Consider the following 18,318-nt stretch of genomic DNA (forward strand, 5'->3'; position numbering starts at 1 on the left):
ATAAAAACATAACACGTTCTCTACCACATCTTAACAGAAGCAGGGAAAGACTCTCCAATATTGTGAAGTTTAAGAAAATGAGAGCTCTCTTTTCTAAATGAATTAGTACTTCAAAGATAACATTAAAAACTCAAAAATGCAATTTTAGAAGTACAAAATAAGGTCTTAATTATACAGAAGAGATGACTGAATTCTGCTAATCACATTCAAAACGTGAATGAAGTTACATTAAAAATTAGTTTTACAGGAATTCCCTAGTGGTCCAGTGGTTAGGACTTGGCACTTTCACTGCCGTGGCCCACGTTTGATCCCTGGTCAGGGAACTAAGATCCCGAAACCCATGTGGCAAAAACAAACAAACAAACAAACAAAAAAACCAAAAACTACAGTTTTACTATTTGTTTTCCAAAGTATCGTAAAAATAATATATAGTAAATTTATTAAACATAAAACAACAAATTTAGCATTTCTTTTCTACTTGTCTAATTTTTTGTTATATGAGGCAAAAAGAAAAAAAATCTAGGACTTGAAAATCTTGAAGCCCAAAATAACTTAGTTTAAAAATATATGAATATACTTTTTAATGAAGAGGTCAGCAGACTAAGCTTCTCCCTACATATTCAAATTATGTCCTGGTAGATGCTGGGTATAATTTTTATTGTCAGCAAAAGCTTTAACAGGGTAAAGAAAAGGACAACTTTTTCCCTCATTTACTCCTAGGGGACAAAGGGCTGGGGTGGGGGTGAGGGAGAGGAGGCCTTTATTTTACTAAATATACTTGTCTCGAACAGTTTTAGCACTTACATTTCTCAACATATATATTTCAAAATAAAAACCTAGAATATTGGGCTAACATATTCTAAGGTTTAGCTGAGTTATTTTGTCCTCCATAAAACAGACTTGTCATATAAAACACAGAATGCCTAGTTAATTCTGAATATCAGTTAAACAACAAATTATTTTTCAGTATAAGTATGTCCCAAATAAATGCATGGGACACACACTGAAAAAAATAATTTGTTGTTTAACTAAAACTCAAAACTAGCTGGGCATCCTGTACATACAGCAGCCATAATTACCAAAAGATATGTAGGCTGAGCAAAATTCTACTTTCATCTTCAAGCTTTATAATAAATGCATTAATAATCAGCAAGTATTATTTACCGAGAAATATTTAGCTCCCCTAAAAATTACTGAGTACTTATTCACTTACTGAAAATGTATACCTTAACAGTTTTAGGGTTCAACTGGGAAAGACAAATAAAAACAATTTATAAATTAGAATGACTTTTCTGTTGAGCAGAAAGGAAAGGAAAACTCCAGCTTTCATTGTTTTTCTCCTCAGACTGAAACTTTATTCCACATCTATTTAAACATTAAAAAAATTACAGTTCAACTTTAGAAGCACAGGTCATAACACAAAAAGAAAGCAAAGTTCCCAGAAACATTTGAAGAAGGAATACTAGTCTTTGAAGTAATCTTACTATAGCATCTAATCATCTAATCATAAAATAATCTCTAATTACCCAATAGTTATAAGTAAAAGGTAAATTCTTTTATAAAACTTAACTACTATTGATCATCACAAGAACAAGTATTTCAACTAAAATATCATAATTAATACCTTGCTGGAAAGGACTAGCTGCTGATACAGTCGTTCCTGGATTTCTTCCACCAGGCTTTCTTCCCCTTTGACCTGAGCTGTGAGCTGAAGATTTCTTCCCTTTGCCCTCTGACCCTCTAGCCTCTGAAACATCTTTTGCACTAGTAGTGTGCGCAGAGACTTCCTGGAAATTTGCATTTGTAAATCGTGCTGCAGTATCTTCCAAGCGCTTCAATGATCCAGATATAGAGTTGCTGCTAGTGCTTGTATAAGTCTAACATTTTGATTGAGAAAGGAAGTAAAAGGAAAAAGAACTGATTACAATTTGGCTACAGGGGGAAAAAAAGATGGCACATTAATAATAAATAATTATTGGACTTGAAAGATAAACATATGAAAGTTTCATTTATAAAAACATGTCAGTCTGCCTAAGAAAATCATGTAAGAACAATTTAGAGTCTGCTACAAATATTTCTTTTAAAAATGTAGATAATTTATAATATGACTGAGCATCAAATTGCAGCAATTAGTAAAAGTACATATTAGTTGTATTTATTAAGTGACACACAGTAAGCAATACAGAAGATAATTGTTTCTCAAGCAACATAATTTTCAACAAGAACAATCGACTTCTTAGACATGAAATTAAAATCAGCTTTAGTGTTCATCACTGAAAGGCAACAACTAGACAGAAGTAAGGTACTACAATTTCACTACTGGACTATATCCATGATATTATACAGATCTAGCACAGGTCAGAGCAAGAATTTTTAAAAATCAGGTGAAGGCTGCTTTTCAAAAGAGAAATATTTAAAACCTTAAAACAAAAAAGATTTCTTCCCAGTATTAAGTTGAGGAAACAGTTACATTTTGCAGTTAAGATTTCTAAAAAAATTAAAAGTACAATTATACCATAAAATTGATTCACAATCACCCCCTATAATTAGTTATGGTAGGGAAACAAAACAAGATAAAGACAAATTTAAACAGTTTCCAGTTTTTAATAATCATTTTAATATAAGGTGCATGCAAATAATGACAAATTAAATGACTATGAAAGTGTGATGCCAGATGTAAATTAATCAACATGCTTTGAAATTAAAGATTTATATGGGGGCTTCCCTGGTGGCGCAGTGGTTGAGAATCTGCCTGCCAATGCAGGGGATACGGGTTCGAGCCCTGGTCTGGGAAGATCCCACATGCCACGGAGCAACTAGGCCTGTGAGCCACAACTACTGAGCCTGTGCGTCTGGAGCCTGTGCTCCACAACAAGAGAGGCCGCGACAGTGAGAGGCCCGCGCACCGCGATGAAGAGTGGCCCCCGCTCGCCACAGCTAGAGAAAGCCCTGGCACAGAAACGAAGACCCAACAAACCCAAAAATAAATAAATAAATAAATAAATTTATTTTTAAAAAAAGATCTATATGGTCCAAAGGGTCAGGGATTTTTGCTGCCATTGTTAAACTGGTGCCTGAACTATAACTAGCCCTAAATTTCTGTTGAATAAATAAATAATTTTCTAATACTTCTATCTGAAATCTCCAATGTAACACAAGTGAAAAATCTGAAAATATGCAAAACTGAAATCTGCCACATATTAACAACCACTCAGTACAAAACATCAGATAAATTTTAAAAACAAGAAAGTGACGATAAAAATCAGGTTTGTTAGCAAATCAGTGTTCAGAAAAAAGAAGTAAGAGGAAACTTCAACTGTTTTGAAAACCAAATCTTTACTACTACTTTTCTGCTACTTGCCCCGTGTTGCTGCCGCACCCCACAGCATCTCACTGCCAAGAACAGATTTTCACCATCAAGTACAAGAAACATTATGATCTCATAAAAAACTAATCACTATTGTAATAAACTATAATCCACAAATAAAAAAGTTTTCAAACTAAATTTCAGGAGAAAACACACTCCCATTTAACAAAACAATCATATTTAAGCTGATTAAACTTCATGGATGACTACCTTTCCCAGCCAGACAGGTCACTTTCAAAATCACCTGACACTTCACTTTTCCAATATTTTTTCCCAATAATTCAAGTTGATCCTGAGATTTTCCAACCCACTCATTTGACCCTAGTGAAGTTTAAAAATCATCTAAAGAAAACACAATGGTGTTCTTCATTCAAGTACTCTATGTGTCAAATAAGGAAAAGGAGAGAAAACTGGGTAGAATACCAACAACAGAAATATGCTGTTTCCACTTAACAACCTAAATTAGGGTTGGTCAATTTTCCCAGTCATTTAATAGAATATACTTGCTTACCCCTGAAGTATAAATATGTCCATAAATCCAATGAAAACACGATATTTGGAAGAGAAGGTATTAAAAAGAAAGCATTTAATGAAAATTAAACAAATTTCAGTGACCAAAGTCATATTAAATAAAACCATAACATTTTATTTTTTACAAACCTCAACACCTTGTAAGTTTAAAAAAAAAAAAAAAAAAAAAGAAAAAAAAAAAACTACAGGGACTTCCCTGGTAGCACAAGTGGTTAAGAATCCATCTGCCAATGCAGGGGACACGGGTTCAAGCCCTGGTCCCAGAAGATCCCACATTCCACAGAGCAACTAAGCCCGTGCACCACAACTACTGAGCCTGCGCTCTAGAGCCCGCACGCCACAACTACTGAAGCTCACATGCCTAGAGCTCATGCTCCGCAACAAGAGAAGCCACCGCAATGAGAAGCCCGCACACCACAACGAAGAGTAGCCCTCACTCACTGCAACTAGAGAAAGCCTGCATGCAGCAACAAAGACCCAACGCAGCCATAAATAAATAAATAAAATATACATAAAAATTTTTAAAAGATACCACAGGTTTCTTATTAAGAAAAGAAAACAAAACATAACAAAAACAACTTTACCTAAAGATTCTAACAGTTAAATTTTTTTTTTTTTTTTTTTTTTTTTTTTTTTTTTTGCTGTACGCGGGCCTCTCATTGTTGTGGCCTCTCCCGTTGTGGAGCACAGGCTCCGGACGCGTAGGCTCAGCAGCCATGGCTCACGGGCCCAGCCGCTCCACGGCATGTGGGATCCTCCCGGACCGGGGCACGAACCCGTGTCCCCTCCATCAGCAGGCGGACTCTCAACCACTGCGCCACCAGGGAAGCCCTAAAAAAAATTTTATACATGCCCCCAACATCACAAACCTGTTTCCTCAGTCAGTTTCACAATCTAAGTAACTCTCATAGCATTAGCATCTCATTGCTCTGAGAGCCACTATAGTGTTTCAAAATACATATTCATGTACATTGACCATAAAATACAAACTAACTACATCAATTGGTACTCAACTAAGTAAAATACAGCCTTCCTTTTTTTTCTTTTCCACTAGAGAGAAAACTGGATATCTGGCTATATTGATAGTCTTTAGAGAAGCGCATAAACACTTTGTGATTTACAGGCAACTTAATGAATCTTTAAAAATAGACATCTAGGGCTTCCCTGGTGGCGCAGTAGAAAGAAAGAAAGAAAAATATACACTCATGCTTCCAGCAGGGGAGGCAGAAAGGAACTATTCTAATATGCCAAGGTATTCTGTTCTTCTTAATAAGGCCTGTTATCAGGAGAATATATTTTACCAGAGCATAACCTGCTGGGGTTGTATCAGAGCCTCAAGTACGTGAAGGAAGGGAAATACCCAACTACAACCCCCACCAGTAACCTGTCCCAGCAAAGCAGGGTAGGGGGTGAGACTGACTTGAGAGGTTCACAGTCCAGGGGCACAGGCTCACCAAAAGACTGAGAACTAACCACAGGACTATAGAATGCTTCCTGTCCCTCTTACCATCACATTATTAAAGGCCTATTTACCACAGTTCCTTTTATCCAGTAAATCATATACATCTTTTAACAAAAAAACTACAAGGCACACTAAGAGGCAAATACACCGTGTGAAGAGAACGAACAAACATCAGAACCAAAGACAGAGATGGCAGGACCGTGGGAATTACCAACCCAGAAATTTTTTAAACTATGATTAGTATGCTAAGGGTTTTAACGTAAAAAATAGACAGCATGCAACAGCAGATGGATACTGTAAGCAGACAGAAATTCTAAGAAAAAATTAAAAAGGACTCTTTGAGATAAAAAAACCCATAACAAAAATGAAGAATTCCTTTGATGCGCTCATTAGTAGACTGGGCATGGCTATGGAAAGCATCTCAGAGCGAGAGGATATGAAAATAGAAACTTCCAAAAATGAAAAGTAAAGGGAAAAAGAAACTATGAAACAGAGAACAATATCCAAGAACCACAGGACAACTACAAAAGGTGTAACATAGGTGTAATGGGAATACGAGAAGGAAAAGAAAGGAACAGAGGCAATATCTGAAGCAATAATGACTAAGAATTTAACCAAGTTAATGTCAGAAACCTAATGACAGATCTAGGAAGCTCTGAGAATACCAAGCAAGATAAATGCCAAAAAGCAAGCAAGCAAACAAAAACAACACCTAGGCATATCATATTCAAAATGCAGAAAATCAAAGATAAAAGAAAAAACACTCAAAGAAACCAGAAGTGGGGAAAGCCTTAACTACAAAGGAGCAAAAGATAAGAATTACATCTGACTTCTCTTCAGAAACAATGCAAACTAGGGAGTGATGTGAAATATTTAAAGTGTTGAGAGAAAAAAAACAACCTAGAATTCTGCACACTGCAAAATTATCCTGTAAGAGTGAAAGACAAAGACTTTCTCAGACAAACAAAAATTGAGGGAATTTGTTGCCAGTAGGACTGCCTTGCAAGAAATGTGAAAAGTTCTTCGGAGAGAAGGAAAATGAAACAGGTCAGAAACGTGGATTTACATAAAAAATAGCATCAGAGAATGAATCAGTGAAGGTAAAATTAAACTCTGATTTTTTAAATTCTTAATTGACCTTAACAGATAGCTTGCTCAGTGATGTATTTGATTATATAGTTTTAGGCATTCATATGCTTATGTATGTTCATGTATAAGTGAAATGAATGACAGCATTGACAGAAAAGATGGGAGGGAGAAATTAGGAATATTTTGTTATTATAAGGTACTTGTGCTACCATGAAGCAGTATAGTGTTACTGAAAGGCGCCTTAGATACGCTATAAAGATATATTGCAAGCATGAGGGCAACCATGAAGGAAAACAAGTATAATTGATATATTAAGAAATGAAAAGAAAATGGAATCGTATAAAATGCTCAGTTAAAACCACAAAAGTTAGAAAACATGTGGAAGACAAAAACAGGAACAAAGACCAAGAACAGCAAATAAAAAAACAGTAACAAGTTTTGTAGATACTAACCTAACTGTATCAACAATCATCCTAAACATAAATGGTCTAAATATGCCAATTAAAAGACAGAAATTGTCAGAGTGTATCAAAAAGCAAGACTCAGGTACAGTAAATATAGAGACACATCATGGTTTAAAAAAAAAAAAAAGAGGGACTTCCCTGGTGGTCCAGTGGCTAAGACTCCGTGCTCCCAATGCAGGGGGCCTGGGTTCGATCCCTGGTCAGGAAACTAGATCCCACATGCTGCAACTAAGAGTTCGCATGCCGCAACTAAGACCCGGCACAGCCAAATAAATAAATAAATAAATAAATAAATATTTTTAAAAAGAAATCAATGGATAGAAAAAGATATAACATGCTATCACTAATCTTAACAAGGCAAGAATAGCTGTATTTCAGGCAGAGTAGACTTCACAGCAAGGAAAGTTAACAGGGATAAACAGTGACATTATATAACAACAAAGGTATGAAGACTACAAGATGACACAACAATCCTTCATGTGTATGTGCCTAAAAACAGAACATTAAATACATGAGGCAGGGACTTCCCTGGTGGCACAGTAGTTCAGAAATGAAAGACGTAACTTTAACTACAGATCTCATGGACATTAGGGATAATCAAGGAATTTTACACACCAAAAGAAACAGACAATCTGAACAGGCCTATATCTACTAAAGAAATTTAATTAATAATTAAGCACCCCACCAAAACACACAAAGCACCAGAACCAGATGGGTTCACTGGTAAATTCTACAAAATTCTTAAGGAAAAAAATTATACCAGTTCTCTACAACCTCTTCCAGAAAACAGAAGCAGAAGAAATAATTCCTAACTCACTCTATGAGGACAGCAATACTATATCAAAACAGACAAAGACATTATAAGAAAGAAAACACAGAATAATATCACTCATGAAATAGATGCAAAAATTCTCTACAAAGTATTGGCAAATCAAACCCAACAACGTATAAAAAGAATTATAGAGACCTTCAAGATGGCGGAGGAGTAAGATGTTGAGATCACCTTCCTCCCCATAAATACATCAGAAATACATCTACATGGGGAACAACTCCTACAGAACACCTACTGAACGCTGGCAGAAGACCTCAGACCTCCCAAAAGGCAAGAAACTCCCCAACTACCAGGGTAGGGAAAAGAAAAAACAAAAAACAGAGACAAAAGAATAGGGACGGGACCTGCACCAGTGGGAGGGAGCTGTGAAGGAGGAAAGGTTTCCACACACTAGGAAGCCCCTTCATGGGTGGAGACTGCGGGTGGCAGAGGGGGGAAGCTTCAAAGCCAAAGACGAGAGCGCAGCAACAGGGGTGCAGAGGGCAAAGTGGAGAGGCTGCCACACAGAGGATCGGTGGGGACCAGCACTCACCAGCCCGAGAGGCTTGTCTGCACACCCACCGGGGCGGGCGGGGGCTGGGAGCTGAGGCTCGGGCTTCGGAGGTCAGATTCCAGGGAGACGACTGGGGTTGGCTGCGTGAACACAGCCTGAAGGGGGCTAGTGCGCCACGGCTAGCCGGGAGGGAGTCCGGGAAAAAGTCTGGACCTGCCTAAGAGGCAAGAGACCACTGTTTCGGGGTGCGCAAGGAGAGGGGATTCAGAGCAACACCTAAACGAGCTCCAGAGATGGGCGCAAGCTGCTGCTATCAGCGAGGACACCAGAGACGGGCATGAGATGCTAAGGCTGCTGGTGCAGCCACCAAGAAGCCTGTGTGCAAGCACAGGTCACTACCCATACCTCCCCTCCCGGGAGCCTGTGCAGCCCACCACTGCCAGCATCCCGTGATCCAGTGAAAACTTCCCTGGAAGAACACACAGCGCGCCTCAGGCTGGTGCAACGTCATGCTGGCCTCTGCCGCCACAGGCTTGCCCCGCATTCTGTACCCTTCCCACGCCCCTGGCCTGAGTCAGCCAGAGCCCCCTAATCAGCTGCTCCATTAACCCTGTCCTGTCTGGATGGGGAACAGATGCCCTCAGGCGACCTACAGGCAGAGGCAGGGCCAAACCCAAAGCTGAACCCCGGGACCTACGAAGAATAGAAAGGGAAATTTCTGCCAGTAGCCTCAGGAGCAGCAGATTAAATCTCCACAATCAACTTACTGTACCTGCATCTGTGGAATACCTGAATAGACAACGAATCATCCCAAATGGAGGCGGTGGACTTTGGGAGCAACTGGAGACTTGGAGTTTGCTTTCTATATCTAATTTCTTTATGATTTTATGTTTATCTTAGTTTAATATTTAGACTTTATTATCACTGGTAGATTTGTTTACTGACTTGGTTCTCTCTTCTTTTTTTTAATATACAGATATATATTTTTTTCATTTTTCTCTTTTAGTGAGTGTGCAGGTGTATGCTTCTTTGTGTGATTCTGTCTGTATAGCTTTGCTTTTACCATTTGTCCTAGGGTTCAGTCTGTTTTTCTTTTTTTTCTTTTTTTTTTAAGTATACTTTTTAGCGCTTCTTATCATTGGTAGATTTGTTTATTGGTTTGGTTGCTCTCTTCTTTCTTTCTTTTTTAATGATTTCTAATTTTTTATTTTTAATAATTTTTTTATTTTAATAACTTTATTTTTTTCTTTCTTTTTTTCCCTCCCTTTTCTTCTGAGCGTGTGGCTGAAAGGGTCTTGGTGATCTGGCCAGGTGTCAGGCCGATGCCTCTGAGGTGGGAAAGCCAAGTTCAGGACACTGCTCCACCAAAGACCTCCCGGCTCCACATAATATCAAACAGCGAAAGCTCTCTCAGAGACCTCCATCTCAACGCTAAGACCCAGCTCCACTCAACGACCAGCAAGCTACAGTGCTAGACACCCCATGCCAAACAACTAGCAAGACAAGAACACAGCCCCACCCATTAGCAGAGAGGCTGCCTAAAATCATAATAAGGTCACAGACAACCCAAAACACACCACCTGATGCGGTCCTGCCCACCACAAAGAAAAGATCCAGTCACATCCACCATAACACAGGCACCAGTCCCCTCCACCAGGAAGCCTACACAACCCACTGAACCAACCTTAGCCACTGGGGTCAGACACCAAAAACAACAGGAATTAAGAACCTATAGCCCGCGAAAAGGAGACCCCAAAGAGAAACACACAGCAGATGAAGGAGCAAGGTAAACCCCATCAAACCAAAGAAATGAAGAGGAAACAGGCAGTCTACCTGAAAAAGAATTCAGAGTAATGAAAGTAAAGATGATCCAAAATCTTGGAAACAGAATGGAGAAAATACAAGAAACATTTAAAAAGGAACAAAAGAGCAAGCAAACAATGATGAACAACACTATAAATGAAATTAAAAATTCTCTAGAAGGAATCAATAGCAGAATAACTGAGGCAGAAGAACGGATAAGTGACCTGGAAGATAAAATAGTGGAAATAACTACCACAGAGCTGAATAAAGAAAAAAATAATGAACAGAATTGAGGACAGTCTGAAAGACCTCTGGGACAACATTAAATGCACCAACATTCAAATATCAGGGGTCCCAGAAGAAGAGGAAAAGAAAGGGACTGAGAAAATATTTGAAGACATTATAGTTGAAAACTTCCCAAATATGGGAAAGGTAATAGGCAAACAAGTCCAGGTAGCACAGAGACTCCTATACAGGATAAATCCAAGGAAAAACATTCCAAGACACATAATAATCAAACTATCAAAAATAAATACAAAGAAAAAACATTAAAAGCAGTAAGGGAAAAAAAACAAATAACATACAAGGGAATCCCCATAAGGTTAACAGCTGATCTTTCAGCAGAAACTCTGCAAGCCAGAAGGGAGTGGCGGGACATATTTAAAGTAATGAAAGGGAAAAACCTACAACCAAGATTACTCTACCCAGCAAAGATCTCGTTCAGATTTGACGGAGAAATTAAAACCTTTCCAGACAAGCAAAAGCTAAGAGAATTCAGGACCACCAAACCAGCTTTACAACAAATGCAAAAGGAACTTCTCTAGACAGAAAACACAAGAGAAGGAAAAGACCTACAAAAACAAACCCAAAACAATTAAGAAAATGGTCATAGAAAAATAAATACACATAACTACCTTAAATGTAAATGGATTAAATGCTCCAACAAAAAGATGTAGACTGGCTGAATGGATACAAAAACAAGACCTGTATATATGCTGTCTACATGTGACCCACTTCAGGCCTAGGGACACATACAGACTGAAAGTGAGGGGATGGAAAAAGATATTCTGTGCAAATGGAAATCAAAAGAAAGCTGGAGTAGCAACTCTCATATCAGGCTAAATAGAATAAAATAAAGACTATTACAAGAGACAAAGAAGGACACTACATAATGATCAAGCGATCAATGCAAGAAGAAAATATAACAATTGTAAATATTTATGTACCCAATATAGGAGCACCTCAATACATAAGGCAAATGCTAAGAGCCATAAAAGGGGAAACTGACAGTAACAGGATAATAAGAGGGGAATTTAACATCCCACTTTCACCAATGGACAGATCATCCAAAATGAAAAACAACAAAGAAACACAAGCTTTAAATGATACATTACACAAGATGGACTTAATTGATATTTATAGGACATTCCATCTAAAAACAACAGAATACACTTTCTTCTCTAGAGCTCATGGAACATTCTGCAGGCTAGATCATATCTTGGGTCACAAATCAAGACTTGGTAAATTTAAGAAAACTGAAATTGTATCAAGTATCTATTCCAACCACAATGCTATGAGACTAGATATCAATTACAGGAAAAAAATCTGTAAAAAATAAAAACACATGGAGGCTAAACAATATACTAAATAACCAAGAGATCACTGAAGAAATCAAAGAGGAAATCAAAAAATACCTAGAAACAAATGACAATGAAAACACAACGACCCAAAACCTATGGGATGCAGCAAAAGCAGTTCTAAGAGGGAAGTTTATAGCAATAAAATCCTACCTCAGGAAACAAGAAACATCTCAAACAAACAACCTAAACTTACACCTAAAGCAACTAGAGAAAGAAGAACAAAAAAAACCCCAAAGTTAGCAGAGGGAAAGAAATCAAAGATTAGATCAGAAATAAATGAAAAAGAAATGAAAGAAATGATAGCAAAGATGAATAAAACTAAAAGCTGGTTCTTTGAGTAGATAAAGAAAATTGATAAACCATTAGCCAAACTCATCAAGAAAAAAAGGGAAAAGACTCAAATCAATAGAATTAGAAATGAAAAAGGAGAAGTAACAACTGACTCTGCAGAAATACAAAGGATCATGAGAGATTACTACAAGCAACTATATGCCAACAGAATGGACAATCTGGAAGAAATGGACAAATTCTTAGAAGAGCACAATCTTCCAAGACTGAACCAGGAAGAAATAGAAAATATAAAGAGACCCATCACAAGCACTGAAATTGAAACTGTAATTAAAAATATCCCAGGGGGCTTCCCTGGTGGCGCAGTGGTTGAGAGTCTGCCTGCTGATGCAGGGGACACAGGTTCGTGCCCTGGTCCAGGATGATCCCACATGCCGCGGAGCAGCTGGGACCGAGAGCCATGGCCACAGAGCCTGTGTGTCCGGAGCCTGTGCTCCGTAACGGGAGAGGCCACAACAGTGAGAGGCCCGTGTACCACACACACACACACACACACACACACACAAAATTCCAGGAAGCAAAAGCCCAGAACCAGATGGCTTCACAGGCAAATTCTATCAAACATTTAGAGAAGAGCTAACACCTATCCTTCTCAAACTCTTCCAAAATATAGCAGAGGGAGGAACACTCCCACACTCATTCTGAGGCCACCATCACCCTGATACCAAAACCAGACAAATATGTCACAAAGAAGGAAAACTACAGGCCAATATCACTGATGAACATAGATGAAACAATCCTCAACAAAATACTAACAAACAGGATCCAACAGCACATGAAAAGGATCATACACCATGAACAAGTTGGTTTATCCCAGCAATGCAAGGATTCCTCAATATACGCAAATCAATCCACGTGATACACCATATTAACAAACTGAAGGAGAAAAAGCATATGATGATCTCAAGAGATGCAGAAAAAGCTTTTGACAAAATTCAAAACCCATTTATGATCAAATAAAACCCTCCAGAAAGAAGGCATAGAGGGAACCTACCTCAACATAATAAAGGCCATATATGACAAACCCACAGCCAACATCGTTCTCAATGGTGAAAAACTGAAACCATTTTCTCTACGATCAGGAACAAGACAAGGTTGTCCACTCTCACCAGTATTCAACATAGTTTTGGAAGTTTTAGCCACAGCAATCAGAGAAGAAAAAGAAATAAAAGAAACCCAAATCGGAAAAGAAGTAAAGCTGTCACTGCTTGCAGATGACACGATACTATACATAGAGAATCCTAAAGATGCTACCAGAAAACTACTAGAGCTAATCAATGAATTTGGTAAAGTAGCTGGATACAAGATTAATGCACAGAAATCTCTTGCATTCCTATATACTACTGATGAAAAATCTGAAAGAAAAATTAAGGAAACACTCCCATTTACCACTGCAACAAAAAAGAATAAAATATCTAGGAATAAACCTACCTATGGAGACAAAAGACCTGTATGCAGAAAACGATGACACTGATGAAAGAAATTAAAGATGATACAAACAGATGGAGAGATATACCATGTTCCTGGATTGGCAGAATCAACATTGTGAAAATGACTCTACTACCCAAAGCAATCTACAGATTCAATACAATCCCTATCAAACTATCAATGGCATTTTTCACAGAACTAGAACAAAAAATTGCACAATTTGTATGGAAACACAAAAGACCCCAAATAGCCAAAGAAATCTTGAGAAAGAAAAACAGAGCTGGAGGAATCAGGCTCCCGGACTTCAGGTTATATTACAAAGCTACAGTAATCAAGACAGTATGGTACTGGCACAAAAACAGAAATATAGATCAATGGAACAGGACAGAAAGCCCAGAAATAAACCCACACACCTATGGTCACTTTACCTTTGATAAAGGAGGCAAGAATATACAATGGAGAAAAGACAGCCTCTTCAATAAGTGGTGCTGGGAAAACTGGACAGCTACATGTAAAAGAATGAAATTAGAACACTCCCTAACACCATACACAAAAATAAACTCAAAATGGATTGGAGACCTAAATTTAATGCCTGACACTATAAAACTCTTAGAGGAAAACATAGGCAGAACACTCTATGACATAAATCATAGCAAGATCCTTCTTGACCCACCTGCTAGAGAAATGGAAATAAAAACGAAATTAAACAAATGGGACCTAATGAAACTTCAAAGCTTTTGCACAGCAAAGGAAACCATAAATAAGACCAAAAGACAACCCTCAGAATGGGAGAAAATATTTGCAAATGAAGCAACTGACAAAGGATTAATCTCCAAAATATACAAGCAGCTCATCCAACTCAATATCAAAAAAAACAAACAACCCAATCCAAAAATGGGCAGAAGACCTAAATTGACATTTCTCCAAAGAAGATATACAGATTGCCAACAAACACATGAAAGGATGCTCAACATCACTAATCAGTAGAGAAATACATATCAAAACTACAATGAGGTATCACCTCACACCGGTCAGAATGACCATCATCAAAAAATCGACAAACAGGGGCTTCCCTGGTGGCGCAGTGGTTGAGAGTCCGTCTGCTGATGCAGGGGACATGGGTTCGTGCCCCGGTCCGGGAAGATCCCACATGCTGCGGAGAGGCTAGGCCTGTGAGCCATGGCCGCTGAGCCTGCGCGTCCGGAGCCTGTGCTCCGCAACGGGAGAGGCCACAACAGTGAGAGGCCTGAGTACCGCAAAAAAAAAAAAAAATCAATTAATATAATCCATCATAGCATAAAGAAGAAAAGTCACATATCATACCAACAGATGAGGAAAAAGCACTTGACAAAGCCCAACATGCTTTATAATAAAAACCCTCAGGAAAAGAAGGAGAGTTTCCTCAACTTGGTAAAAAAAAACATGTACAAAAAATTTACAGCTAGCATCATACTTAATGGTGAGGTTTCCCACTAATATGAAGAACAAGGCAAGGATTCTACCTCTCACTACTCTATTTCAACATCATACTGGAAGTCCTAGTTTATGTAATAAGACAAGAAAAGAAACTAAAACATATACTGATTAGGAAGAATGAAATTAAACTACCTTTTCTTTCAAAAATAACATAATTGTCTATGTAGAAAATCCAAAATTATTGACCAAAAATATTCCTGGAACTAATAAGTGATTAATGTACCCCATCTTCTTTATTCATTCATCTGCTGATGTACATTTAGTTTGTTTCCATGTCCTGACTATTGTAAACAGTGCTGCAATAAACACTGGGGTGCATATATACTTTTGAACCAAGTTTTTCTCCAGATATATGCCCAGGAGTGGGATTGCTGGTCATATGGTAGCTCTATTTTTAGTTTTTAAAGGAACCTCCATACTGTTCCAGGAACCTGTATTCTTGCCTGTTTCCCCACAGGCCAGCCTCATTCCTCTAACCCCTGTTACCACAAAGATGCATTTTAAGATATGGCATCCAACGAGATCCTCTCACTTGCTAGCAGTCCCCCCCGGCAAGTAACAATTAACTATATGGGAGTTTGGGACTGATATATACACACTGCTATATTTAAAACAGATAAGCAGGGGCTTCCCTGATGGTGCAGTGGTTAAGAATCTTCCTGCCAATGCAGGGGGGACACGGGTTCGAGCCCTGGTCCAGGAAAATCCCACATGCCGTGGAGCAACTAAGCCCGTGCGCCACAACTACCAAGCCTGCACTCTAGAGCCCACGAGCCACAACTACTGAGCTGGCGAACCACAACTACTGTTCCCTCGCACCTAGAGCCCGTACTCTGCAACAAGAGAAGCCACTGCAGTGAGAAGCCTGCACACAGCAATGAAGAGTAGTCCCTGCTCAGCAACGAAGACACAACACAGCCAAAAATAAAAATAAATAAATAAATTTTAAAAAAAGCAGAGAACCAACAAGGACCTACTGTATAGTACAGGGAACTCTGCTCAATATTCTGTAATAACCTAAATGGGAAAAGAACTTGAAAAAGAATGGGGGAAAAATATAATACTGTATTTAATGAAATCTAAGAAACATTAATTACATGATGTACCATTACGTCATGAGACACTGAGGAAGGAAAAATGCTACCTGTTCAACCATAACCCATTTTTTTCACTTTGATGTATAATTTTACTTAATGTAAAATAAAGTGAAAGCATCAAGCCTTGAAAAAAAAAAGTGATTATAGCAAGGTTGCAGAATACAAGGGTAGTATAAAAAAGAAAATTGGTTTCCTATATACCAGCAAGGAACAAGTTGAATTTGAAATTAAAAATACAATACCATATATAATAGGTAAATTATACTTAGGTTAAATCTAAAAGAACATGTATAAGGCCTATATGAGGATACAACAAAACTTTGATGAAAAAATTAAAGAAGAACTAAATAAATGGAGAGTTATTCCAACTTCATAGATAAGCTGCCAATATCATCATCAAAATGTCAGTTCCTCGCAACTTCATCTACAGATTCAATACAATCTCAATCAAAATTCCAGCAATTTTTTTTTTTGGTGTGTGGATATTGACAAACTGATACCATACGTGAAGAAGCAGAAGACCCCAATAGCCAACACAATACTGAAAGACAATCTGGAGTACTGACATTACTCAATTTCAGACTCACTATAAAGCTACAGTAATTAAGACATCATAGTATTGATAAAAGAACAGACAACTAGATCATGGAACAGACACAGAACCCAGAAACAGACCCACATGAATACTGTCAACTGATCTCAATACAGTGAAGCAAAAACAAGCTTTTCAAGAAATGGTGCTAGAACATTAGATATCCACATGCAACAAAAATGAATCTAGACACAGAACTTATAGCCCCTCACAAAAATGAACTCAAAATGGATCACAAACCTAAATGTACAACAGAAAACTATAAAACTCCTAAAAAATAACATAAGAGAAAACAGGATAACCCTGGGTTTGGTGATAGCTTTTTACCTACAACACCAAAGGCACAACCCATGAAAGAAAGAACTGGCAAGCTGTATTTCATTAAAATGGAAAACTTCTATGCTGCAAAAGTCACTGTCAAGAAAATGAAAAGATAAGCCACAGACTAGTAAAAATATTTGCAAAAGATATATCAGATAAAAAAGACCGTTATCGGGCTTCCCTGGTGACTCAGTGGTTAAGAATCTACCTGCCAATGCAGGGGACACGAGTTCGAGCCCTGGTCCGGGATGATCCCACATGCCATGGAGCAACTAAGCCCGTGCGCCACGACTAATGAGCCTGTGCTCTAGAGCCCACAAGCCACAACTGCTGAGCCTGTGTTCTAGAGCCCACGAGGCACAACTACTGAAGCCCACGCACCTAGAGCCCGTGCTCCACAACAAGAGAAGCCACCACAGTGAGAAGCCTGCGCACCACAACGAAGAGTAGCCCCCGCTCGCCGCAACTAGAGAAAGCCCACGCACAGCAACGAAGACCCAACACTGCCAAAAATAAATAAATAAATAAAGTTATTTTTAAAAAGACCGTTATCCAAAATACATAAAGAACTCTTAAAAGTCAACAGTAAGAAAATAACCAATCTGATTTTTAAAAGGGCCAAAAACCTTGAGCCACCTCACCAAAGAAGATATACACAAATGACAAATATGCATAAGAAAAGATGCTACATATCCTACGTCAGCAGAGAAATGCAAATTTTTAAAATAAATTATTTATTTATTTTTGGCTGTGTTGGGTCTTCATTGCTGTGCGTAGGCTCTCCCTACTTTTGGCGAGCAGTGGCTACTCTTTGTTGTGGTGCGTGGGATTCTCATTGCGGTGGCTTCTCTTGTTGCGGAGCACGGACTCTAGCCATACGGGCTTCAACAGTTGTGGCATGCAGGCTCAGTAGTTGTGGCTCGCAGGCTCTAGAGCGCAGGCATAGTAGTTGTGGCGCACAGGCTTAGGTGCTCCACGGCATGTGGGATCTTCCCAGACCAGGGATCGAACCTGTGTCCCCTGCATTGGCAGGTGGATTCTTAACCACTGTGCCACCGGGGAAGTCCAAAAAAAGCAAATTTAAACAATGTTAACAACACTAATAACTGGTAAGGATGTAGAGAAAAATAAACTCTATTCATTGTTGGCAGGGATGCAAAATGATTCAGCCATTTTGGAGAACAGTTTGGCAGTCTCTTATAAAACTAAACATATAAGGGAATTCCCTGGTGGTCCAGTGGTTAGGACTCTGCGCTTTTACTACTAAGGGCCCAGATTCAATCCCTGGTCAGGGAACTAACATCCCACAAGCCGTGTGGTGCGGCCAAAAAAAACCACCAAAAACCAAACAAACAAAAAAACAAAACTAAACCTA

The 18,318-nt window shown here is 38.5% G+C and overlaps 1 protein-coding gene across 2 annotated transcripts in view; it reads right to left on the reverse strand.

Moving 5' to 3' along the window:
* The window catches only part of MLLT10 (MLLT10 histone lysine methyltransferase DOT1L cofactor), a gene marked incomplete at both ends in the record, with an annotated part of 247,795 nt that overhangs the window by 75,743 nt on the left and 153,734 nt on the right, over positions 1-18,318 (reverse strand). For both annotated transcript variants that reach the window (XM_079698968.1, XM_079698967.1), the window contains one exon: positions 1,625-1,877. In XM_079698968.1, coding sequence (XP_079555094.1) covers positions 1,625-1,877 — 253 coding nt within the window. The remainder of the gene's footprint in view (positions 1-1,624; positions 1,878-18,318) is intronic.

Source organism: Hyperoodon ampullatus (genome assembly GCF_949752795.1).
Source record: "Hyperoodon ampullatus genome assembly, chromosome: 3".
In the NCBI taxonomy this organism is placed as follows: Eukaryota; Metazoa; Chordata; class Mammalia; order Artiodactyla; family Ziphiidae; genus Hyperoodon; species Hyperoodon ampullatus.